Source organism: Sylvia atricapilla, chromosome 1, assembly GCF_009819655.1.
Source record: "Sylvia atricapilla isolate bSylAtr1 chromosome 1, bSylAtr1.pri, whole genome shotgun sequence".
NCBI classification, from domain to species: Eukaryota; Metazoa; Chordata; class Aves; order Passeriformes; family Sylviidae; genus Sylvia; species Sylvia atricapilla.
Window position 1 is genome coordinate 58088400 of NC_089140.1, and position 24087 is coordinate 58112486.

Consider the following 24087-nt stretch of genomic DNA (forward strand, 5'->3'; position numbering starts at 1 on the left):
GACTTCCCTGCATTTTACAGCAGACCACAAAATTTAGTCCATGAAATCTTACTGTGCCTTGACTTTTTCTCATTTGGATAAAACTGTAGCTAATTCAGGAAAGATGTCTAGCTTCTCTATCCAGAAAAATGTCAATTCTTTTAGCTGTTGTTTTTAGCTTCTGTTTAATAATCTTCATAATTACTGAATGGTTCAAAATTACACACAGTAATAGTATAATTTTTTGCTTATATTCCTCCTTCTGGAAGATGTGATTTAATCCCAGCTGGCCACTAAGCACCACACAGCCACTCCCTCATTGTCCCACAAGTGAGATGGGCAGAGAATTGGAAGTCAGAAAACTCATGGGTTGAGATAAAGATACTTTAATAGGTAAAGCAATGCTGAGCTGGAATGAAACAAGCCAAAGGTGTTTCTTGGAAATGCAGTCTCTGACAAGTGTACGATGCTTGTGGTTTCCTCCCTCTCTCTGGGTCTGTCAAGTGTACATCCCTTGCTTTGGAGAAATGGAGTCCAAAGGTACTACACTGGTTTTTCTCAGAATTCTGGTTTGCTTCATAGATATGGTAGTTCTGATTGCTGTGCTTTGAGGAAGGTAATCGAGTGGTTCTTCCCTTAAAACGTGTGATAAGCCTTTACCCTAAACCATTCTTTGGGATTTTTTTTTTTTAGCATGAAGATACGTTGGCTGAGCCAGTGGAAGCCCCCCCAACCATATTGTCTTATTTGGAAGAGAATGATTTCTCTGGAAATCCCAGACCAGAAGAAACCTCAGAAGCAGCTAAATTTAAAGAACAAGGCACTGCCTCGGGTTTTGGGGTTTTTTGGGGGGGATGGGGTAATTTACATTCTCTGGTTTTTAGTCTGTCATTTCCCTGTGTGTGGAAATATTTTGGGTGCAGCCAGGGAAGGAAAATCCTATAGTTTTGGACATCCTGTGTGCTAGAAAAGAATTGGCACGTCAAACATTTGGTCTTTGAAAGCACAGTCTGTTAAACTACAATTCATTGATAGCAGCAAGGGCAAGTGGTAGCAACTAGAGCCACTAGTCAACACAACTCTCACTTCTCCCTCTGTATAGGGTCTTCTCTCAGACTCATTGTTGTTAAACATGCCAAGAATAGATTTACCCTTCTATAGTGTGGAAGTTTCAGTTACAGAATTGTAGTCCATATTTTAATTTTTTTTTAACAAATACTTGGATAAAACTAAGAAACTGACCTGAGGAGCTGCTGCTGTGACAATCTACAACACTCCAGTGAAAGTGCAAGTGTTAGACAAAAGGAATGAAAGGAGAAAAATCCTCTTCATTCTGCTCAGGTCGCTGAGAAGCCTGGCACCCCTCGAGTCATACACCTCTGCAAACACTCCTGCTGGCTCTAAAGCCACATTGCTCCTTTAAAAGGGATTTAAGATGTTATTTATTTGATGACCTGGTACAGTAAAGCTGTATCTGCATCATGCCTTTCATGTAAAACTGAATCCTACCACAGAATAAACAACAATTTACTACTTATTGCCTCCAAAGGATATGAATGTACCTAGTACACCAGTGGGGTATTTTGGGTGCAAGTGTAAGCAGCAAAGCAAAGACAGAAAGGCATAATGCAGTGAGGAATCCAGTTCCCCACTGCTAGGACAACTTCAGGGCACTCCTAGAAAACAAAGAAAAGCTAGATATATTAATAAGGCCAAAGACAATGTTGCTCCACATTTTGACTCCGCACATACTTCAGATAGTATCTGTTGTAATTAATTCGTTTTTTTCTTGTGTTACATGGATGACAAATAGGCAATCATTAGACTAGATCTCGAGGAAAACATGATATAGCAATATAGTCCTTGACCTTAAAATAGACATGTTTTGTAATTTTACTCTCCCCTTTCTCTTTTTTTCTTTTCTTTTAAAATTTTCAGAGTTGTAAAATGATTAATATTAATCTTTGGAATGTATTTTAGTCATAATCTGGGTAATTTCTTTTTTGATCCAACTTGCAGCATCTGTCTCTGATAAATACCTCTGCCCAAGTTTTGTTTTGCTCTCTTATTAATAAGTGATAATCTTATTTAGATGTAGCTGTCACAGAAACTGGACAAGGCAACAGTGAGTCTAATGCAGTCACACAGAAAATATTAAGAGAAGAAGATGGCTCTGCTGCTGGTGTTTTGCCAGGAGAAAGCAGAGAGGAGGTCTGTATAACGAGTTTATCACTTGCTTAATCTTTTAGTCCCAAGAACAGGAAAATGTGGACTTTGAAACACATTGCATTTGTAAGGTAGCATAAACCTTAATTCTGTATGATTCTACAAATTAGAATTGCATAGGTCACCCAACTAGAATCCTGCAAGCTACTGGAATACTTGCCCTAATTGTTGGTATATTTCAAAATAGTCATCTGCCAGTACATTTTTTCATTGATTAACATTCCTACTGAAACAGCCACCACAGATTTTTCTAAGCAAAAATAAATAATGATCTTTCCTTCCTATTGCCTTGAAAATCCTACACCAAAAGCTCATTCTTCTTACTGCTTGAGACTACAGTCAGTCATGACAGCTTCTTTTTGCCAGAAAACACACTGTGTCACCAATGACAGAAATTTAGAATAAAATCTCCACATTGTGTGTGTTTAGTTCAGGTGTTTAAGGTCGCTCCTTGTAGGGTCTTCTTGCATCTTGTGTTTACTGTGGTAAAATATAGCAAGTGGTGAAACATTAAGTTAAGGATCATCCATGAGAGCTGACATACAAGAAGTTCTAATATTTGTTGGAAAAATCCAAATATAATTCCTCTAACATTTTCATGTATTCACATCTTTTTAAAGCAGCAATTCTAATATTATTTTATATAAATAAATAGATAAACTAAATATCAGATAAACTCTTACCATCTTTTTTTTTTTTGTGCCATATTTCTTGAATAAAAATTCAGTCTTTATTTAGGAAGGGTAACACATTAAGCTTAAATCTATTTTGACAAGTGGTTTTCCTACTCATTTATCTTGACAAATTTTCCTTACTTTATTTCAATTTCTACGTGTTTTTCACTACTCAGATACCCAAGATGATTATATATTATAATAATGATCAATCATTTAGAAATTAATAATTTTAAAGAGTTGTTACTGCCACTTCTCCTTCAGGTTTTGCTTAAACCTGGTGTTACTCCTGCCTAGGTACAGAATCTGGAAATTTTTCTTGTTTAGTTTCATGCTATTAATCACTGCCCAAATGCTCCAGGCTACCCAGAACCCTCTGCAAGCCCTTTCCTTCAGGAAAGTCTGCAGCACCTCCCTATTTGGAATCATTAGCAAACTTGCTCCCCGTGAATTCAACTCCTGCACCCAGATCAGTGAGAGATCTACTGAACAGAACTGGCCCCAGGATTGATCCCTGAGGAGCACTGCTGCTGACCAGTCACCAGTCAGATGTGACCTATTCACTGCAACCCTTGAGCTCTGCCCCTTCAGGCACATCTTCACCCAGTATACCACAAACCCACTCATCCCACAGCTGGAAAATTTGTCCCAAAGGATGCTGGAATGAGCAGTATCAAAAACCTTAAAAAACCCTGGGAAGTTACATCCACCTCCGTCTCTTCATCCTTCATGTGGGTGACTTCACCACAGAAAGATACCAAATTAGTTAAACAGGACTTTCTCTTTGTGAACCCAAGCTGAGCACTCCTGATAAGCGCAGTGTTCTTTAAATGCTTTTCAATTGTACTCAGTATGATCATCTCCTTAACTTTCCCAGAGCTGAGGTTAGGCTAACAAATCTGTAGCTATGCATCTTCCACCCTTTTTGTAGACTGAAATAACACTGATTATCTTCCAGTCAACTTGAACCTACCCAGACTCTCAAGATCTTGGGCAGATGATTGAAAGGGGTCCTGCCCTATCATCTGCTACCTCCTTCAATACTCTATCCTGTTACCACATCCAGGCTATGATCTCTACCCACAGTTTAACTAAATAGATTATCTTCTAATGATTTTACAGATGGGAAAAAATCCTGCAATGAGTCCAGATTTAAACAAACAAACAAACAAACAAAAAACCAAAAAACCAAAAAAAAAAAAAAAAAAACAAAAAAAACAAAAAAAAAACAAAAAAACACCTTGCTGGTCTTTGGTCTTTGGGACCTCTTTTTTTTTTTTTTTTTTTTTTTTTTCAAAATCCAGAAAGGTCTTTCAAAAAACCAGCTTACATTTCTTTGCTGAAAGCTGTCATCCTCTTAACTTTAAAATGCTTTGAGAGTTATTGTATTTCATCCCTCCTAGTTTCATTAGCTGATAATGGAACTCAAATTATTTCATTGGTGCTTTAAAATTGTGAGTAAATTCTAGTGTTTATTTCAAAATTCAATACTGACTTGCCTGTTTTGTTCTGTATATTGTTTTTTAATTTAAATATGTATTAATGTCCAAGCTTCATTCCTGGAAGGTTTTATTTTGTTCCTGGAATATTTAAATTATTCCTTTTGTTATTATTACTTTCTCTTGGCCAAATGCTAATGTTTAGGAATATTATAGCCTTGCTGTTTTCCATTTTTATTTTTTGTTATCATTTAATCTTCTGTCACTTTTTACCAATGTGTAACCCTCCTTTGTTAGAGTCATGGATCTTGGGGAACTTGGATAAAACACTCCTAAATGTATCTATCTTAACTCTCACAATTTTTTCCCTGACAGACTGAATATGTGAAAATTATATTTTTCAAATCTACACTATTGACTTAGACTGTGCAGATTTACGTGGATATGAAATAAAATCATGGTCATTTGCATCTAAGTAACCAGCTCTGAAAGCAACTTATCTGTAGCTGCATGAATGATCTTTAATTTGATGAATGGATTATACTGTTTGTGTGGTGCCTGTCAGCTTCTGACTGCATTGAACAAAGCAAGGGTTGTAGGAGAAAGAGAGACGAGGGGGGAAGTGAGAAAAATGCGAAAAGTAATACAACCTACTTTTCCTATTTCACATTTTAATTACTCAGGGCCAGAAAGGTCAGGAAGTAGAGGATGGGTCCACAGAGTCTCTAGGAGGCTCAGGAATAGAAGATATGGAAAATAAAGATCAAGGACCTCCTGGATCTCCAGGGAAACTTGGGCAACTTGGTCAGCCTGTAAGTATTTTCTCTGTTGAAAGAAAAAATGTATTTTAGAAAGGGTAATCCATCACACATACATGGAGACCTGGAACTGCACAACCTTGCCCCCTGTCACCAGTTACACTTCTACGAGGTGGGTTTTAGCCCAGCAGCTCAGGAGGACCCTGCCTGCACTGCACAAGTGTCAGAGGCAGGGGCCTGGTGAGTGACAACCATCAGAAAGCAAAGGCAAGCAGCTGCTGTGACAACATACAAATGCTCTCAGAGCAGCAATTCCACCAGCTCCTTGGGCAGTGCTGCAGCACCCTCCCAGCTGTCAAGTTTGAATATGGACAAAGGCGCAGAACTCACAGGCCTCTTCCAATGACTTCTCTTCAGTGACTTCACTTCAAATCTTTGTGAACCATCAGCAGAAGATGAATGAGATTAAAGAAAGATGCAAAATATCCCACTGTGACACAGTGTTTGATATAGTTCTGGTTTGTCGTTTTGTTACTGCACAGCACATACCAATTTAATTAATTGCCTTTCTCTTCTGTTACTTCTATGTTACAGTGTTTTATTTATCTTTCTAAAAAACATGTTCTATTTTAGGGCATTCCTGGTGAAAATGGATTACCTGTAAGTACTCTTTTATACATGTTTTGGTTAACTGAATTGAGAAAAACACAACATTTTTATGAGGCTCTGCTACATTGAGGCCTAAGCAGCAGTGCTTTCTTCATCTCCTTGCATTAGAAAACAGTTCTGGTGCTGTAGTTGACATCCTCAGGTTGTCAAGACAGCAAAATCCAGGTTTCTAAGAGAAATTTATGATTTCCCAGTTATAAAGAAAGAAAGAGGCATGGCATGGTGTAAGCAGCTGTACCAAGAATTCAGCTGTGCAGAGGCTGGCTTTTTTGCAGATGGGAATTTCAAAAAGGGGTCATACTCAGACCCCTTCTAGAGGGGTGCTTCATTGACTCTCCCTAGACACATTCTTCCATGTTGCCTGCTCCTAACCTCAGCTGCAATTAACTTTGTAGTTAATTGAGAGTACTTTGGAGTTAATTAAGATGTACCTCTCACCCCTTTACTCTTGTGCAGTAATTCAACTACATCTTCTGCCTTATCATTCCTGCTTTGCTTTCTCCGAGTTCCTCTACTTTACCCTTTTCTGCCACATTTGCTGTCCTCTTCCTGAGATGTTCCTTCCCAGCTTCTCCAGGTAACTCCCACTCCGGGGTCAGTCCACCACAAGCAGCTGATAACCTGCACATGCGTCCTCTAGGTGAGGTATTGCCCAGCAAAGCACACAATGACAAACCCTTCACTGTCATATTCCCTACACATCTCAGCTGCTGTTCTGTATCTGTCCTCAACTGATGTTCTGCTGCCTGGCTTCCTTGTTTCCTTTCTCATTTGTTTCCTGCTGCCACCTTGTGCATCTTTCCCCTCTCCAGGACCTTACCACCTGTCACCATTCCCATGCCCTCTCCTCTTTTTCCATACTAATATGTGCCACTGCTGGGAGCTTCCTGAGTCTTCCTGCTCCCTGCAACTGAACCTCAAATGAAACCGGTATGTTTCAAGATATTAAAAAAATAATTCAGTGGTCATTCACAGGGTGCATTATTGAGCTCCTTTCTGAATGCTGCCTTCAGACACTGGTACCTTCAAAGAAATGTAGCTAGATTTGCAAATATTTAGCCAAAACTCAGGTTATGTGTCATTAAGGTGTTTTTTGGACTAGAAGTTTATATTGTATGTATTAATAAAAGCCTGTGCACCTTCATGCAGCGTATCTTCAAAGAAAATTCTATGAAATCAATATGTCTTAGAGAAAATTCTTCAAATGTAGTTCAAATGCTTCAAAACCAATTGTCTTGTCCTTGTGAAAACAATCCTATTTTCTATCATGAGCATCTTGTGACAATGTCTTGTACTTTTTGTAGTTACTCTTTGGTCCATGTACATCTGGTTTCCAATCTTACATACACCCATGCAATTCACTATTGTTTTTATGGAGTTTCACTCAGCAATGAAATTAGTATATCATTAGAATATATAGCTTTTATATATATATATATAGCATATATAGCATATATATATAGCATATCATAAGCAATTATATGTTCTATATTTATGTTGGTCATGTATTTGCTACTTTTCTATGAACCTGCTACCAGTAACTCTACAGGAAAAATCACCATAGGGAAAAAACCCATCGTCCAGTCTTAGAGACATATTTTTCTCCCTAATGACTTTATATAGCCCATCTTTAAATTTAGGGCAGTCCTAAAACTTGTCCAGTAGAGTCCATAACCTCAGCTGTCCAGATTCCCAAAATGCCAGTAGAAAAATACAATTTATTTGCCTTCTGAATATTTTCTTGAGTGTCCTAACTGAATTTATAAGCAGCCCCATTTTATAATAGCACTGACTTTAAAGCTGGTGAGACTACTTTCTAGCCCATGAACAAGCCTCTATAGGAAGAGCATATGCATATCGTATGTAGGTAATATGAAGATGTCAAGAAGGATAATTTGGGATTCATTTGACTGGTGAAGTTTAGAATGGAAAACGGGGTGAAATGCTATCTAGTATTCCACATTCCCTGTCCGAGGTATGTCCTCAGGAAGGATCCTAGTTGGTAGAAACTGAATAGATTCAAATTGGTTAGGACAAATAATGTTTTACTAGATGGTGGGAGCAGGCTTAAGTTAATGGTATGATTTTGTGCACTCAGAGCAGCAGCTGGCAATAGTGTATTACAAATACCACAGCTTTAAAAATCCTTACCATCAGTGCTGTGGCTGTTGGCACTCTGCCAAATCCAGATGCAGCCTGCAGGTGTTTCCATCTGTATCCCCCAAACCTTCTCTGCCATTCTATCCCCCAAAGCCTTGTCTGCCACTTTGCTGTAGGAAGAGTGGATGTGGTGAGAGGCCCGTTTTGGGCACTGCCAGGGACATTCTATGGCAAGTCCCATACTTCCTCCCACTGTACAAACCAAGAGTTAGAACCTAGCATCCCTACATCCAGCCTCTGCTGCTAAGTGTACAGCCTGTTCAACCTACGTGAAAGAGAATGTCTAATCGAAACACTTATTTCTTTTTAGGGTAAAAATGGACTTCAGGAGTTGCCAGGACTGAAAGGAAAAGCTGGCCCAAAAGGTGAAAAGGTATGTGTCCTCTTAATATCCAACAATCAATCAGATAATATTTATTCTTGGACATGTATGAATTTGGTACACTCTGAGAGAGACATAAAAATGTGCAATCACAGGAAGAATTTAAATATCCTACTGTTCATCCATGAATGGCTGGATGCCACCATACTAGAATCATAAGCATTCTTCAAGGCTGTGAATAACCTTCAGCAGTAGAAAAAGTAGGGTTTTCACAGAAGAGCTAAGGAAGAGGTATTGAACACTTAATAAAGAAAAGTCAATTGTATGTAACTGCTCTGGGCAACTTACTCTACTAGCTAAGTGATTTAACAGAGGCAGTATAATCATATTACCTTTAGGAAATGAACATAATTGAAATAAGAGCCAATCCATCTGAAGTAACAGCTTGTATCTCTTCTGAGATGAAGTGAGATGTAATGGATTAATCTATTATTAAAGTACATGTTGTACACAAAATTGACATACAGATAGTAGCTCCAAGTGTCAAATTAATAATCCCTTTCATCTGTTTAACAAAACAATACAGACTTCATAAATTCACAAACATGACCCATATAAATCTCATCTATTCAGATTCATTTGAAATGATCCAGAATCATTTCAAAGGTAAAATTAGTCTCCAGTACAGGAATCAGGTCACGAGATTGTATGTCAACCCCCCATCTCTATGTCCACCTGTAATGAAAGATATGTTGAGCAGAGGGTTCTCATAAAGTGTAGAGAAGTGAAAGCATGTGGGGCAGTCAGGGAGCATCTCAGGTACATTACAATGGGGACACTCTTGCTCTCCTCTGGGACCTGTCTCAGGTATATGTTCACAGACCCAGGCAGCATGGGAGATAAACAGGAGGATTTACAAGTCCATGCACAGTCACAGGGCTTCACCTCTCAGAGGTTACAGACATGGTGGGATTGCTCACAACTGGACTGCTACAGCGTATGAATACAGGCCCTTCAGGAAAGACAGGCTGGGAAGGCAGATTATCAGAAAAATGCTTTATCAGTTGTCAACAGATATTACAGGCATGTAAATGTCCTTTGACAATTAGCTTTTTAGGTTTCTTGCAAATCTGCTTTGGTTCTTCTTGCGACCAGAGTTATTTCTAGGGTACTTGGTACATATGTAAATAATTTATGTGTAGGAAACCATAAAATCAGTCTGGATTCTTTTAATGAAAACAAGGTAAATGGAAAATATGTCAAGATTATGCCCGTTGCCATTTCTTCTATTTATAAGCAAAGTGCAAATCAGCAAAAGCATTTTATTTTGCAGCTGCTACAGCTGCCGCTCCTGTTAGGTGACCATTCCAATCTTCAGCAACAAGTGCTACACCTACATACCAAATGGAGCACTCCCAGGAACTGACTGATTCGCTGATGGTTCAGACTGCAGGCATGGTCTCTGGCAATGTTTTGGCCTGTATCAAATAGACCTCATTCAGACAATGCCTCAGGGGCAACATCAGTTGCTAACTGCTCCCAGTATGCTGCAAGATGAGACTGAGCAGAGGTTGGCTCTGTACTCCTCCAGCTTTTTGCTTTCAAATACACATGCTGATAGATTTCAATATATGTCTAAAATTATTTCATGCAAAATGCACAAAAAGAAAATGTACTCAAAATGCTAGCTCTAAACATGCATGGCTAAAAGGAGCCTCAGAGTCAAGTACCTAAGGATTGTGGGCCCATCCAGTCTGTTCTAGCTGACCTTACAGCCAAAGTCCATCAGGCCTTAGTTTATTGATCAGAATCGACATTAGGAGAACATTCTAGCAGCAGGAGAATCAGCTTAGCTGTAGAGAGCAAAAGTTATATTGGAAAGGAAAATACTCCAGTAGTCTATTCCTGATTACTTTTATGTCTCCTTTAGTAGACATTTTAAGCTAAGTTTTTCATTTAAAATTGGACTAATATTTTCAAGGGACATTTCAAAGAGAGACTGTGAAGTTCATAAAAGAGTGCTAAGAATCCTAATAATAGGTTCAAAAACACTGAGGAAAGCTAACAGCTTCATATGCAGAGCTTTGTCTTGGCAATACTTTAAAGAGACAACTCCTGCAGTAGAAACAGGACAAACAAGAAGACACTGTTCTGATCCTCATTTACATGTGAATTATTTCAAAGTTATCAGTTGTTCAGAAAATTGCTTCAATATCCTAGTCAGTATGATTTCCTAGGCCTGGCTGTATTGGTAGAGTGACCAAAGCTTAAAGAACACACTAAAATTCAAAACTGTTATGGTGTCTAAAGATAGCACTTTTCCAGTACAACAATATCTAAATTTCAGGAACAGTAGTAGGATCCACCTTCCTCTTTCTGATTCTTCTGGTTGAAAACAGAAAGCCAATAGTGGATGGGGTACTACAAATCAGTGGAGGGTGGGGAGCTGGCTGTCACTTTTCCACCATGGTCCATGTTGTGCGCAGAGATACAGCCATGAGATGCTCCTTGGGAATGGATACAGTCAGGCTTCCTCAAAATTACTGTGACCCAAATGTGAGACATGGGGGTTTTGTCTTCCTTGCAGTGAATACAAAGTGGAAGGAATTGCATGAAAACAAGCACCAAACACTGCCAGGAACTAATGTAATAGTCATTGGAAAAAAGCGAGGATGTGTTAAAATGAATGAAGAGCATCTGTAAATGAACATGCTGGCAGACAGTGAAAATAGCCCCAAATTAATTAAACACATTCTCTGTGGATATGACTGAAGTATCACTATAGGAACCATTTGACAAAGCCACAGGGAACAAAGAACTGAATGAATACATTTATCTAATGAACTCTCAAGCATAAAAAGCAAGTGACCAAGAGGGAGTTAAAAGGTGGTGTTTCCTGCCATGTAACCAAATATGTGAATTTATAGAACACGATTAAGATGCTCATAAGCCCAGATAGCAAATTGGGAAGTTAGAGGGTAAAGCACAGATCAGTGGAGACAAAATCTTATCTCTTGACTTGAGTGAAAAATTCTGCATTTGAGCAGAAAAATTAAGTCACAAACATCTTAAGCTGAAGCAGTTCAAAGTAACCTCAGCAAAATGTTACTTCAGAGGTGAAGTAAGAAAGACAAATTATAAAATTGGTAGTAATTATAAGAGAAAATGGCACATATTTCAACAGGGTCTTTCATTGTGTTGGCGGTAGATAAAGGTCAACACACAGAAGAAAAATCATGTCATGGTGGTATTGAAAAAAGCATAACAGAGAGTAGCAATAAATCAAGAAATTTACAGATTCAGTACCATGCTGTGATCACACTGACTACATTTATTTTTTGTTTTGGTTTAGTTTGGGTTGGGATTTTTGAGGTGGGCTGAGGGTTCATATATAATATACCCTAAAAACACAAAATCCATGATTAAACCTTGTTATGGAAAGACATATGAGCTGCTTAATGCTGTTAATGCTTCTTGTACAGCTGCAAATTCATTGCAGAAGTTAGAAAAAGAAGAGTTCTTTCTACCATTGCCAATGCAAAGATCATGTTCTATGGGAGCTTGTCTTAGAAATGAACGAAGTCCAACCCTGCTCATAGCATCTAAGCAGCCACTCTCATGACTGGAAATCCACACAGATTGTAGCTAGTGCTTGTAGTACTTATATGGTTAAATCCTTGCTGATTTATCTTAATTCCCATTTCAGGGTGATCCTGGTGAGGGATTGCCAGGACCTCCTGGACTACCAGGAGCCCCAGGACCATCTGCTCCTTCCAGAGGATTAGTGAGTATTTGGGGTCCCCTGTCAATGAGCTCAGCTTGCCACAGAGGAATCCAGAACTAAATAGGAGGTTTTCTCTGGGAAAGTAGCTTGACCGCCACAGAGATAATCGTGTTTTCTAAAACATTCATGCAGAAATGCAAATAAATGTCTGACTGAAGTGTGTGAATACTGTAAGATACATAAACACCCAGTATTCACATTTTAAAATGTCAGGGGATGTGTGTGCTCTCCTATGCAAAAGCAACATGATATGGGAGAACATGAAACAAGAATTTCCACAAAAAGGGGTTCTAAACCTAAATTATTAATTTCTTCCTGCTATTGAACAGAGAAATGGTTTGACAGTCAGTTATGTCATTAAATACTAGAACACATACCAGCATGATGACAGTGTTTGTACTTTAAATGCTCAGTGCTCAGGCAATGTTGGAGAATAAGTTTCAGATCCATCTTACTGCTGTACTTGGACTTTTCCCCTATGTCTGTGAGGATACATGTGCACACAGCTAAAGAGGGAATCTGGCCTGATTCAGTACATGGTGTGAGAGCTGATTTTACGCTTAGACAGAGTTCACCATGGACACCAGTGCCAATCCTGGGGTGGACTTTTAAACAAAACCATCTGTCACACTGGGCATTGTGACTATTTAACAGAATAGTTTGAAACATATTCCACTGGCCAAAATGGATTATATGCTCCCCTGATTCTGGGTCTGCTAAATTATGGCAATATATTTCTGGGGCATAAAAACAGATTAACAGTGTTCTGCTGCACTGTTGAGCCTGCACTGATGCTGACTTCCAGAGACCAGCAAGGCAGCTCCAGATCCCTAGGACAAGGTGCTCCAGGCCAACAGTTTTACCTAGTCAAAGACCACTTGTATAAATGCAGCAGGGAGCACCAAGTCCTGCACCATCATTACATTCTTGTTCTCTGTGACAGCAAGTTTCAAGGCCTTTTATTCTGTACTGAAGTGGGAGAAGTCTCAGTGCAGCCAGTGAATGCATCCTTAACTCCCAAGTACTTGAAACATCAGCTTTGGTACTATGATAACTTATTCAGGTAGTGCTTCTCTCTGTTTTCCTTTGTAGTCTGCAAAATGTACACAGCTATGAAACTCACCAAAGACTAAACACTAAGGTGTTTTTTCAACAGAATGCTTTAGAAAATTCATGGATACTGATTTCTCTTTATAGAAGTCATCCTTTTGATTCCAGTTTTAAGTTGTAAGAATCTCAGAATTTGGCTTTTTTAATGAGGGGCACATTGTAGGAAACTAGGGTTAATTGTAAGATCTGCATTTTAGGATATTCTTAATGTTGACAGAAACCTCTCTGAAGTTAAATTTTGTCTGGGACATAACTTCAGTTGACTTAAACAGTCACATGGCCTGCAGGATAATTATCACCATGCTCATGGAGCACCTTCAGGTAAATACACTGCCCAATGATTACAAAAGAAGATGGTGTGAAACAACAGAAACATAAGTGAAATGTTTTTGCTGAATTCTAATTTATTTTATTGGTGACAGACTCTTGTAAGGATATTGAAAGCTGTATTTCCAGTAAATGTCAAGTGATATTTGCATTTGCCATCTTCAGAAGCAATAATTTAAAATGGATTTTTCCTGATTTCAGAATAGACTGGAAACTGAAGAATCAGCTTCTGGAGATATTGAGAGCATCAGAGAGACTGAGATTTTAAGAGTAAGTATCTATTGATATTTCTCATAATAAGGAGCTTTATTTTACTGATGCAGGTTGCAGAATATCAATTTCATAATGCAAGTTTTATACGTGCTTAATTTACAGCATCCAGAAAGGATTTGTAGGATTTCATTTCAAGGTCAGAAAGGTCTAAGTGCTTGTGAGTGGGGAAGAAGCATGAGGCAGAAGGCGGCTAAAAAAGAAATAATGGCAAGAGGACTTTTTAAAAAGAGAATATGCTTTTAATCTGACTGTGAGAAGACAGTAAGTAGCAGAGGAATGGGAATCATATATTCATAGAATCATAAAAAAGACCTTAAATCTCACCTTGTTCCAGCCCCCCTGCCATGGGCAGGGAAACTTTCCACTAGACCAGGTTGCTCAGAGCCCCATCCAACCTGGACTTGAGCACTTCCAGGGGTGCAGAATCCACAGCTTCTCTGGGAAACCTGTTCTAGTGCCTGATCAACCTCACAGTAAAGAATTTCCTCTTAATATCTAATGTAAACCTACTCTGTCAGACTGAAGCCATTGCCCCTTATCCTGTTACTACATACTCTTGTAAACAGCCCCTCTCCTGCTCTCTTGTAAGCCCCTTTTAGTCAGTGGAAGGTGCTATATGACCCTCGCCTTTGGTTTTTTTCAACTTGGAGTACTTATTCTAAAAAAATAAGTGTGTCTGTATGAAGTACTTTATGGTGCAGCTTTCTGGTGAACTGAACATCAGTAACACTGCAGTTTATTATGATTCCTATGAACTACAGAATGATATAGCACACTGGAGGCCTCTGCTTTGCAACACAATTAGCAATATTTTTCATTCTTTCACACTGGTTTCTGCCCCAAGACTCCTGTTTCTTTCTTTTTCCTCCAAAGTGCTTAATACCTTATTCTCAAAGCCCTTCAGTAGTCAATTGCCACATGCTGAAAGTTAGCTACCTTGCCTAATATAGGAGCCTCGATGCCCTTTGTAGGTAATAAGACAGGTGAGTGCCCTGCAGAAGGCTCTGTTTACTGTACTGAAAATCCATGGCCCTGTTCCAGACAGAACCTTGTACACGGCCCTAAGTCAGAATTAAAGATTTTCTGACCTAGACTGCCATGGCCCAAAACTTCAAGCTTTCCCATCTCCGCCTACTAATTTAGCCAGTAACACGGATGGACTTGGACATGAGAGAGCATATTTGCAAATGTACTGTTTCTCCTAAAATAACATTTCACTCATTTCATTCAATTTATTCAATTTAAATACCTCTGCTCATGTCCATGCAGGATAGATATTTAGAGCAGAGGCCAGATTTAAGCGGGTCTTGACCATGAGCAGAGATTCTCAGTGCTCCAGCAGTAACATGGAGAAACCCTATGAAATTGGAGAGGAGAAAAAAACAACTACTTCCCTCTGTACAATGATCCCTTGGTTTCATTATGGTTAGGTCTCTTACCATTAGGTCGATCCTTGGGATATGTTTGAGATCTGTACTGGGTTACAGGGAACTGACATGAAATATTTTGGTTCTCAACGTCCTGATGGCCAATGCATGCTATGAAGTGGCACAGTTCAGAGAGCATCGCTGAGGGAGTTCAGTGTGACCCCATGTAAGGGTGTAACAAAAATTGGCTCTTGGTGAAGCAGAAGTGGGGTAGAAACCCCAGCTGAGTTTTATAAGCCTGAGCAGTATATGTGAGCTTTATCCGGTTCCCTGTATATAGAAATGAACCTGGCCAGGATAATTTCTAACAGTCCTGCTGATTTATACAGGGTCTTCCAGGGCCACCAGGTCCTCCAGGGCTGCCTGGTCTTCCAGGAAAGCCAGCACCTGATTCAGGTGTAGGACTTTCTCGGTCACCAGGAGAAGATGGAGCTTCTGGGGAACCAGGCCCTGAAGTGAGTACCTTTTGTGAACAAACATTGATGTTGTTTCTGTCCTGCAACACTAAGTTCTAAGACATACAGTCTGTAAAATTCTTAATAAAATTGCAGAATATTTTTAATTTAAGAGCTTGAGCTTGAATCTTAGCAAATTTGTTAAAAAAAAAAAAGTCTTGTTAACTAAAGCAGTAATGTGCATTTGAAAGACAGACACTGGTGAATCTGGATCAGAATAAATAAAAATTAAGAATGCTTTTACCAACACTGATAAGACTAAGTATCAGTTTTCCTGTGGTAGTTTCAGGAAAATGAAGTTTGCTAAATCACTTATATAAGCTTCAGAGAGTTTGTAGAATAAACTGAATTTTCCTCTTTCCTCTTCCGTCCTTTTTTTCAGCTAGGTAGAAACACTTATTCCTCTGGACACGTGAAATATAATTCTACTGTAAAAAATATCGCTAAAGTCTGACTTGCAAATAATTCCTCAGTAAAGTTTTCTTCAGTGAAGAAAATCATTTTTTTTAGCACTGAAGAGCTCTGAGAATATTCTCTGGAACTATGAGATTAGCTCAGCTGGTTGGAGCATGATACTAAATAAAGCCAAGGTTGTGGGCCTGATCTCTGTGCAGGCCGTTCATCTAAGTGAACTCAGTGATCCTTTCCAATTCAGAATAATCTCCGATTCCATATATTTACTAATTTGGTTCTCTTATTCCCTATCAACTATCTTCCAGCAGCAGCTGTTCTCAGGACAAGACTTGTCCTGTGCATCACATGACCCTCAAAGGGCGTCACCATTTCAGTTCTTGACAAGGTGTCATTGGCATATATCAAGGAAGAGTATGGGTGACAGGTGTTGAAAAGGAGATCTCACCATATCTCAGCTGTCTTGGAGGGGCTTTTTTTGAGGATAACCAAGTCGGGAGTTGATACAAAATCTTGAAAGTGTTTGGCCATCCAGGTGGAAAGCAGCGTCTTTTGTGCAGAAAGAAGTTAGGCACCTGAAAGTCATTAATATGGGATTAAAGAGTCGAGTGCATGGGAAGCCAAGGAAATCCATTATTCTCTGCATCTACTGATCATAATATGGATGGCAGTATAAAATAAAAAAGTCAGAAATGCTGAAGAGATTTCATCTAATTGCTCAACACCCAACTTTTTCTTTCCTGAATCCAAGACAGATCAAATTGTATTGAAGATTACAAATATAATTAAGGAAAGTCTTATAGAAAAGATAGTTACTCTAATGTTTTATTTATTGCATTTGATAGAGTGCAGTGTTAGATTAGAAGGTTCTCTATAATAGCTTCTTTGCAATTCAAAATGTACCTTCAGCTTTCCTGATAGTGGCTGGTTCTATATCTTTAGAATATAAAGTAATTCAAATTATCTAGGATATGGTACTGAAATTTCCCATAAAAGAATAATGTAGAAAAGAGTTAAAAGAAAATGGAGAAATAAGTATTGATTAATCTTTTATTTTAAAGATGAGTGTATTTCCTCTTGTGTAGTTTGGGATTTCACAGCCAGTAACATGAACTACTTATAGACAGCCAATTTTCTGACACAACAGAAAATATTGTTTCAGGGTAGTTCCTGGGAAACATATTAGTTTAAAAAATAGAAGTTAAATGTTAATAAAACTACTAAAGAACATTCTCAGAAAGAATCAGTCCGGGGGAAATCTGCAGGCTGCTGAAAGAAAACTCCAGCTACTAAGAATACAGACTCATGCATTCCCACAATTTCAGATGACCTAAGAAACTGTTATCCTGCTTTCCAAAGTTTTGTACACATTTGCCCACTCTGGACAAATGAAGTGAGATCAATTCCTAGAAGAATTTTTTTGGTTGGGAATCCTCTTTAAGCACCACATTAACATGTTTGTGTTACAAAGGATTTACAGCTGTGAATTCTAATTCCAGAAGACCAGAGAATCCCCTGAAGTTGGGGACAGGTTTAAGTCCTTGCTAGATCAAGGAGTTTGTGATGTAGCACCTCTTCTCTTGGCAAATATGTCTTGGAAATGTTTGAGTAAAGGCTGCATTTTGTAATGAGAAATAGTCCTGCACAAATTGCTTCTCAGTGCATCTCATATGGTAATGATCTGATGAAATACTTTTTCTAAATGCTACATGAAATAAAATTGACTCATAGCATTGTATAGGGGTATTTCTATCATAATTTTTTGTTTGAGGTAGCTCATAAATGCATTAATATACCCTGATGAGAATAACAAATGTCCCAGTGTTTGCGGGCTAGCTGCATAAGAGAGACTATTTCAAAGCTCTAAAGGAAATTAGAAATTTTGGCACCATGAAGCCTAAAACTGCTAAGCAGTTCAGTGGAAGTAATCAGTAAACTTTAGAACAGTTTGGGTTTTTTTTATCTCAACCTCTTTTCTTATTCTCTTCTGTCTATGTAATCATGCCAAAGTACAATATGAAAGTGTTTGAAACGTACTGAAAATATTTCTGATTATTCTCAATATTCAAAAACCATTTGTTACTCTATGACTTGTAGTGCATCCAAAAAGCAAACTGGGGGGGGGGGGGGGGGGGGGGGTGTTGGGAAGAGAGCTAGAAAAATGAGGCTTCGTGATAATTCTGAAAACATCAGAGGGAAACAATGTTTTCTATCTCGTTTGCTAGACATTTATATACTTCCCCAAAATAGATGAATTAAAAAATATTATTAAAGATCTCCAGAGGCCACAATACACCCTTGTAAATGTAGTTAAAGGCTTTCAGAGCCCAGTTTTAAAAATGTAGGCTGTGCAATATGCCTGTTACCTTACCTTACCTTCTGGGCTGGACTTCGGTAGCTGTCCTGATCTATTGGTTGACCCTACGAGGCCAGTGTTTCTCAGCCTGCCTCTCAATCAAATGCATGAAGGATACAACAAGTCACAGATACAACACCAGAAATTGGGTGGAGAACTTAATATACATTTTTCAAGGCAAAATTACAATGAGATGTCATGAACGTTGTGAACAACCAAAGCGAAGTGGCGGGGCCTTTTCTTCCACAGAACGACCCTTCAGGAGTACTGCTCCTGAAAGTGTAGGAATGCACCTCCAGGCTCAGCTACCCAGGGACACCTGGCACAGAGAGTCTGAATAAGCCAAGCGCTGCCCCACATGGGGAGCTTAGACCCAGCCTCATTGTTCCCACGTGAGGACACTGGGGTTTTATGAATCAAGACCTCTGTCAACCTACTGGCTTTTCTGTTTGCAGTGACAACGCACAAGTCTCTTGTTTGACACCATTCCCTCCATATCACAACTGCTTTTAGTGATTCTACCCCACAGGAAACCTGGCCACAGATACTGTCAATACCAAGGTTTTCTCAGCTGGGCTCATCTAGCACTGACATTGCCAAAAGTGTGGGTAACTGAGGTGCCTGGGGACTTCAACCCCATCATGTCTTTTACAGTGTTGTCAAAACCTACTTGGGTAGCACCATAATCTCTTATGCTAAGGTTATATTTACAATATATTGGGGTTTATTTTTGCTTATTATTCTATGATTATTGTCTACAGCTTTCTATTAAAATATATTTAAATACTAGTTTGATACAAAGCCAAACTCTCGGAAGACAAGAAATAGAAGTGTTAAAACTTAGTGGTTGGAGGTGCTATACATTGGTCTTTCATAATGCTACATCACCAGTTGGTTCCTAATATTTAAACACATGTTCTAGAAATCGAGCTCTCAAGTGGCATCTGCTTTAGATTTACTGTCATCTACAGGGCCCTCAAGGTCCTCCTGGCTGTGATGGAGCTGTTGGCCCACCAGGATGGAAAGGAGAAAAGGTGCGTTAAATGTCTGTCTTGCTTCTACTTCAGTGGAAAATCTTTGTCAATTCTAGGCTGTGAAAATCATAAGCAGTTGACCCTGCAACACAATAGCATCTGGTTTCAGAATTTTTTAATGGAATCCAGATATTAATGACTTATTAGAACACATCTCAAAAGGCATATTCAGAAATGCAGAGTTTTCTACTGGATACTGTCTCATTTTCTGTAGCATGCAATATTTGATATGCAGTATGTAGTAGTTACTCCATTGTGATTTGCCACTCAAAAGCCAGTCGTGACCATGCTCAGACAGGTGAGTCTCCAGGGGGAAAGAGAGAACTTCATTTAGCCCAGCCTGGCACAGGGTGACAGCACATTGTATGACAGGGGAGAAGAGTCTGAAGGAGCACAAACCATTTAAATTGGCAAGCAAGAGACAAAGTCATGGCCTACACTGGCTGGACACCAGGTGCCCACCAATGAAAAGCTGATGGGTCAAGATAAGGACAGAAAGATCACTCAGCAATTACTGTCACAAGCAAAACAGACTTGATATAGGGAAATTAATATAATCTATTGCTAATCAAAACATCATTTAAGCGCCACTTTTTAACACCCCACTTCAAGAAGGATGTGAAGAAAACAAAGACAAAGACTACAGGACAATTCCATCCTCTAGTGAGCTTCAGCAAGACATCTTACACACAAGAACTTGAAAGTAAATTCCCAAGTGTACACTGTAAGCTCACACACTGTAGGGGAAATGAAAAGGCAAGTCTTAAATAGCCAGAACATTGATTTATTTTTGTCTCTGGAGACTGAAGGTTCTGAGTTGTGATATCAAAAGCCTGAGGCTGGTCAAAGTGCAGCACACATATGGGAACCAGCAGCCAGCCAGAAAGTGCAGTATGTATGCTACAAAGCAGGCACCTGAAACCCATGTCCATTGTATCCAGTGGTGTGTGTTTTACATGAGTGAGCCAAAGAAGAGAAACAAGTCTAGCTGAAGTAAATTGAATCTCATACTATAGGAGGAGATTGATGGAGAAAAAATAAGCAATTAAAAAGGAATTACTTTTTAAAAAAAATCATAATCCTCAAAAGAAAAGCAGTGCAATATTTTGCCTTACTGAGTCTGTTTGCTGCATCATGTATATTTGATAAAGGTTCAATTAGAATTGAAGCACTATGCAGCTTCACCTCTTCAATACAAGTAAGAGTGTTTTTCAATTTTTACTATTTTTTTCTGGAAACCTTTGTACATTATTCCAAATTAATCCAGAGAAGATAACAGGAAGAAACAACAGGATGCACTGAAAGCGAATTCAGTCTGTTCATTGGAGTGACATATGACATGAAATTTAGCCATTGATTTTAGAAAAAAACATTATCATTTTACTCCTGGTGCTTAATAATTTTTTTTCAGATTTTACTCAAGAAATATTTCTACTGAGTGAGTAAGGGCAGGAGCTTGCCAACATAAAAAGTATTCCACTAGAGTCAGAGCAATTTAGAAAATAATTACTTGTGTGCATTATTTGCTTTCTGTCTATTCCATGAAATAGAAATGGAAATGACCAGTATGCAAGTAAAGTGTACAAAAGCAAATATTGATAAAATCTCGATTGCTGCAGAGGAACCTTAAAATCTTCCTAGTCATCACATCCCATGTTTGGAAGGGTGCCCTAGACAACTTCAGTGGGACCAGTTTCCAGTTCTGTTATATCCCATAAGAATTTTGATATTTATGTTCAGAAGCATGAGGACTGTGACTTGCAATGCTTAAATCTGTGTGCTCCAAACCCTTAAAATCTGCAGCAATAATTTAAATACAAGATTGAGTCCAGTCAGCATACTAGACCAGAGCTATTAATGTGTTATTGTAACTCCTGAATTACAGATTGCTTTCTTTTTAACTGAGAGGTCTGATGTTTCAAATGAAAAAAATACCCTAAATGTGTTTTTGTTGCCTAATCGTCTTATTCTAAGTACTTAGAATTCATTTTCTTTTACAGGGTGATCAAGGTCTACCTGGTTCTGCTGGTGTAAAGGTAACAAAAAAGACAGCATCATGATAGAATGGCAGGATCACTGTGATACAGCACATTACTAAAAACGGCTGAGAAATCTTAAAGATTATTATTGTGCAACCAAACAAAATGGACAAACCTGGTTTCTCAGTTGGCCAGCATGCTTCTTTATGAAATGTGGTGTAGTCAAGTAACCTTGGCTGGATGCCACTCTATCACTCCCTTTCCAATCAAGACTGGGGAAAGAGATGGTAAGATGGGAAAGAACTTGTAGAATGAGATAAGGCAGTGTTTACTAAAGCAAAAAGAAAATGAAAGTTTGCCTTCGTATAAAGAAAGAGAAAAAAAATTAATCTCTACTTCCCATCAGTGAGTAATGTTCAGCCACGTCCCAGGAAGCAGTTGCTCTGAAGGCAAATACTATAAGATGACAAATGTCCCCTGTTCCTCCTCCCTTCCTTAGCTTCTATATCTGAGCTGACACATCATATGGTATGGAATACCCCTTTGGTTAATTTGCATCAGCTGTTTTAGCCTAGTTGTGTCCTCTCCCAGGATATTGCCCACTCTCAGCCCACTTGATGGGAGGAGGGGAAGAGAGAATTGTTAAAGAGACAGTGCTGATGGTGTGCCAGTGCTGCTCAGCAGCAGACAAAACACTGGTGTGTTATCACCACCTTTCTTGCTACAAATGCAAAGCACAGCACCATGAGGGCTGCTATGGGGAAAACAAGCTCCAGCTCATCTAGAATCAATACACGTGACCAGCAGGTGGAGAGAGGTGATGCTCCCTCTCTACTCTGTCCTCATGATAGCCCACCTGGAGAGCTGTGTCCAGCTCTTGGAGCCCTGGCACAAGAAAGGCATGTGCCTATTGGAACAAGTCCAGGGGAGGACTATGAGCATGATTGGTTGATGACCTTTTCTGGAAATGTTCAAGGCCAGGTTAGACATGGTTTTGAGCTGCCTGGTCTAGTGGAAGGTATCCCTGCTCATGACAGAGGGATTGAAACTTTGATGAGCTTTCCAACCCAAACCGTTCAGTGATCTTATAAAGCTTCTTACTTGCCTCTACTTATGCATATTCAGTGCATCAATAAACTGAATTCTTATTTTAGGGTGATACTGGAGTCACTGGCTCCAAAGGAGAAGCTGGCACTATTGGGTCTCCTGGAAAAACGGGACCACCAGGACCTCCTGGGCCTCCTGGGCCTCCTGGGCCCCCTGGACCTCCTGGACCACCAGGACTAAGTTACAGCTTGGGATTTGAGGTATTTTGCTCTTCTGAAGTTTGTTGTAACAATGAATATATTTCCTCCAGAGGAAGGACAACGTGATCATCTGTATATTTCATAGGTATTTAAGTCTGAATTGATGACAGGTTACTTTTTTCTAGACTGAAATTTGCCAAGGAATGTAAATGCAGAATCACACTCATTTCTGACCTCACGGTCTCTTCTACTTAGAACAAAAATGTTCTATTAAAAATATAAAATTGAAGATGTTACTTTTTCTACTACTGAGAATAGTATCTTCATCACTTAAAAATATGAGATTGGGCAAGCTCAAGATGAGTTTTGTGTATCATTTGAGAACTGCTCATTTGGGTAATGTTGTTGGAGCAGAACGTTACTTTGCAGTAAAGAAAGGCAAGGGAAGAAGACCCAGGTTCAAGAATTAGAGCTGCTGCCCTAAGGTATTTGTGAAGAGAGGTCAAGAAAGTGTCAGTATCAATACTCGTATTTGTGTCTTCTCTTTTTTTTCTCCTTTTTTCCCTATATACTTTTCAATTCTAATTTAGCTGTTTGGCTCAGGAAAGTCTTTCCAAAGTTTTTTATATCATAATAAAGTTTGCACAGAAACTCAGGGCAGTCTCATCAGAGAAGTAAGAATCTTTGACTGAAACTACTGGCCACATATAGAATAGCTCCAGTAAAGTGGTGATGTTTAAGGCACCAGTTTACCTACACATTTCTCTGAGTTTCTACACCAACTCTTTTGTATTTTTCCTTTCTTTACTCTACAGACACTTTGAGGTGTCACAGACATGACCATTAATGCTTGTTTAGAGACCTAATTTGCTTTCTGAGATCTGACTAAAGAATATTGTACTATATATAGTACTGGTTAATGATCTCACTGATGTCAGTGAATTTCGATGGACAAAATTCTCTCTAACAGTTCACAAGTTCTTAACTGCCAGCACCGAATTGTTAGCAAGGAACAGTTTGAAGTCTAAGTATACAAACAATCTTTTGCCTTGTCTTTGGTACACTACACTGGTTCACAGTCTGCCCTGAATAAATATTTACTTGTCTCAGAATGAGTTAAAGACCACCGGCAAGTCACATCCTCATCCCAGGCCTGGTCTGAATTTTAGCCTAAAATAATGGCATGTCTGAATTACAGTCATCTTCAGGGACCTGTGAGGACCTGTTATTTAAGACTTCTCCACTTGTCCCTGTCAGCACTATTTGACTAGAAGGCAACATGCCCTTATTATGTCACCGAAGAGTTCTCCTGAAATTAGGTGCTTAGGATCAAAATTTGCCACTTTTGATAGACCTAAGTCTCAGAGAAGGAAACTTCGCAGATGAGCAGGAAAGGGTGAAAACTGGGAGCCCCCACTTTTATGGATGCAAATGCAGAAGGATTTGAGCTCTAACTG

General features: G+C 39.0%; 1 protein-coding gene across 1 annotated transcript in view; it reads left to right on the plus strand.

Annotated features, from left to right (window-relative positions):
* COL15A1 (collagen type XV alpha 1 chain) overlaps nucleotides 1–24087 on the plus strand; it is a 112590-nt gene that overhangs the window by 39035 nt on the left and 49468 nt on the right. Inside the window, exons 6-15 of the mRNA XM_066323519.1 lie at nucleotides 673–799; nucleotides 2072–2190; nucleotides 5002–5130; nucleotides 8216–8278; nucleotides 11934–12011; nucleotides 13650–13718; nucleotides 15478–15603; nucleotides 19342–19404; nucleotides 21405–21440; nucleotides 22538–22690. Of these exons, the coding sequence (XP_066179616.1) occupies nucleotides 673–799; nucleotides 2072–2190; nucleotides 5002–5130; nucleotides 8216–8278; nucleotides 11934–12011; nucleotides 13650–13718; nucleotides 15478–15603; nucleotides 19342–19404; nucleotides 21405–21440; nucleotides 22538–22690 (963 nt within the window). The remainder of the gene's footprint in view (nucleotides 1–672; nucleotides 800–2071; nucleotides 2191–5001; nucleotides 5131–8215; nucleotides 8279–11933; nucleotides 12012–13649; nucleotides 13719–15477; nucleotides 15604–19341; nucleotides 19405–21404; nucleotides 21441–22537; nucleotides 22691–24087) is intronic.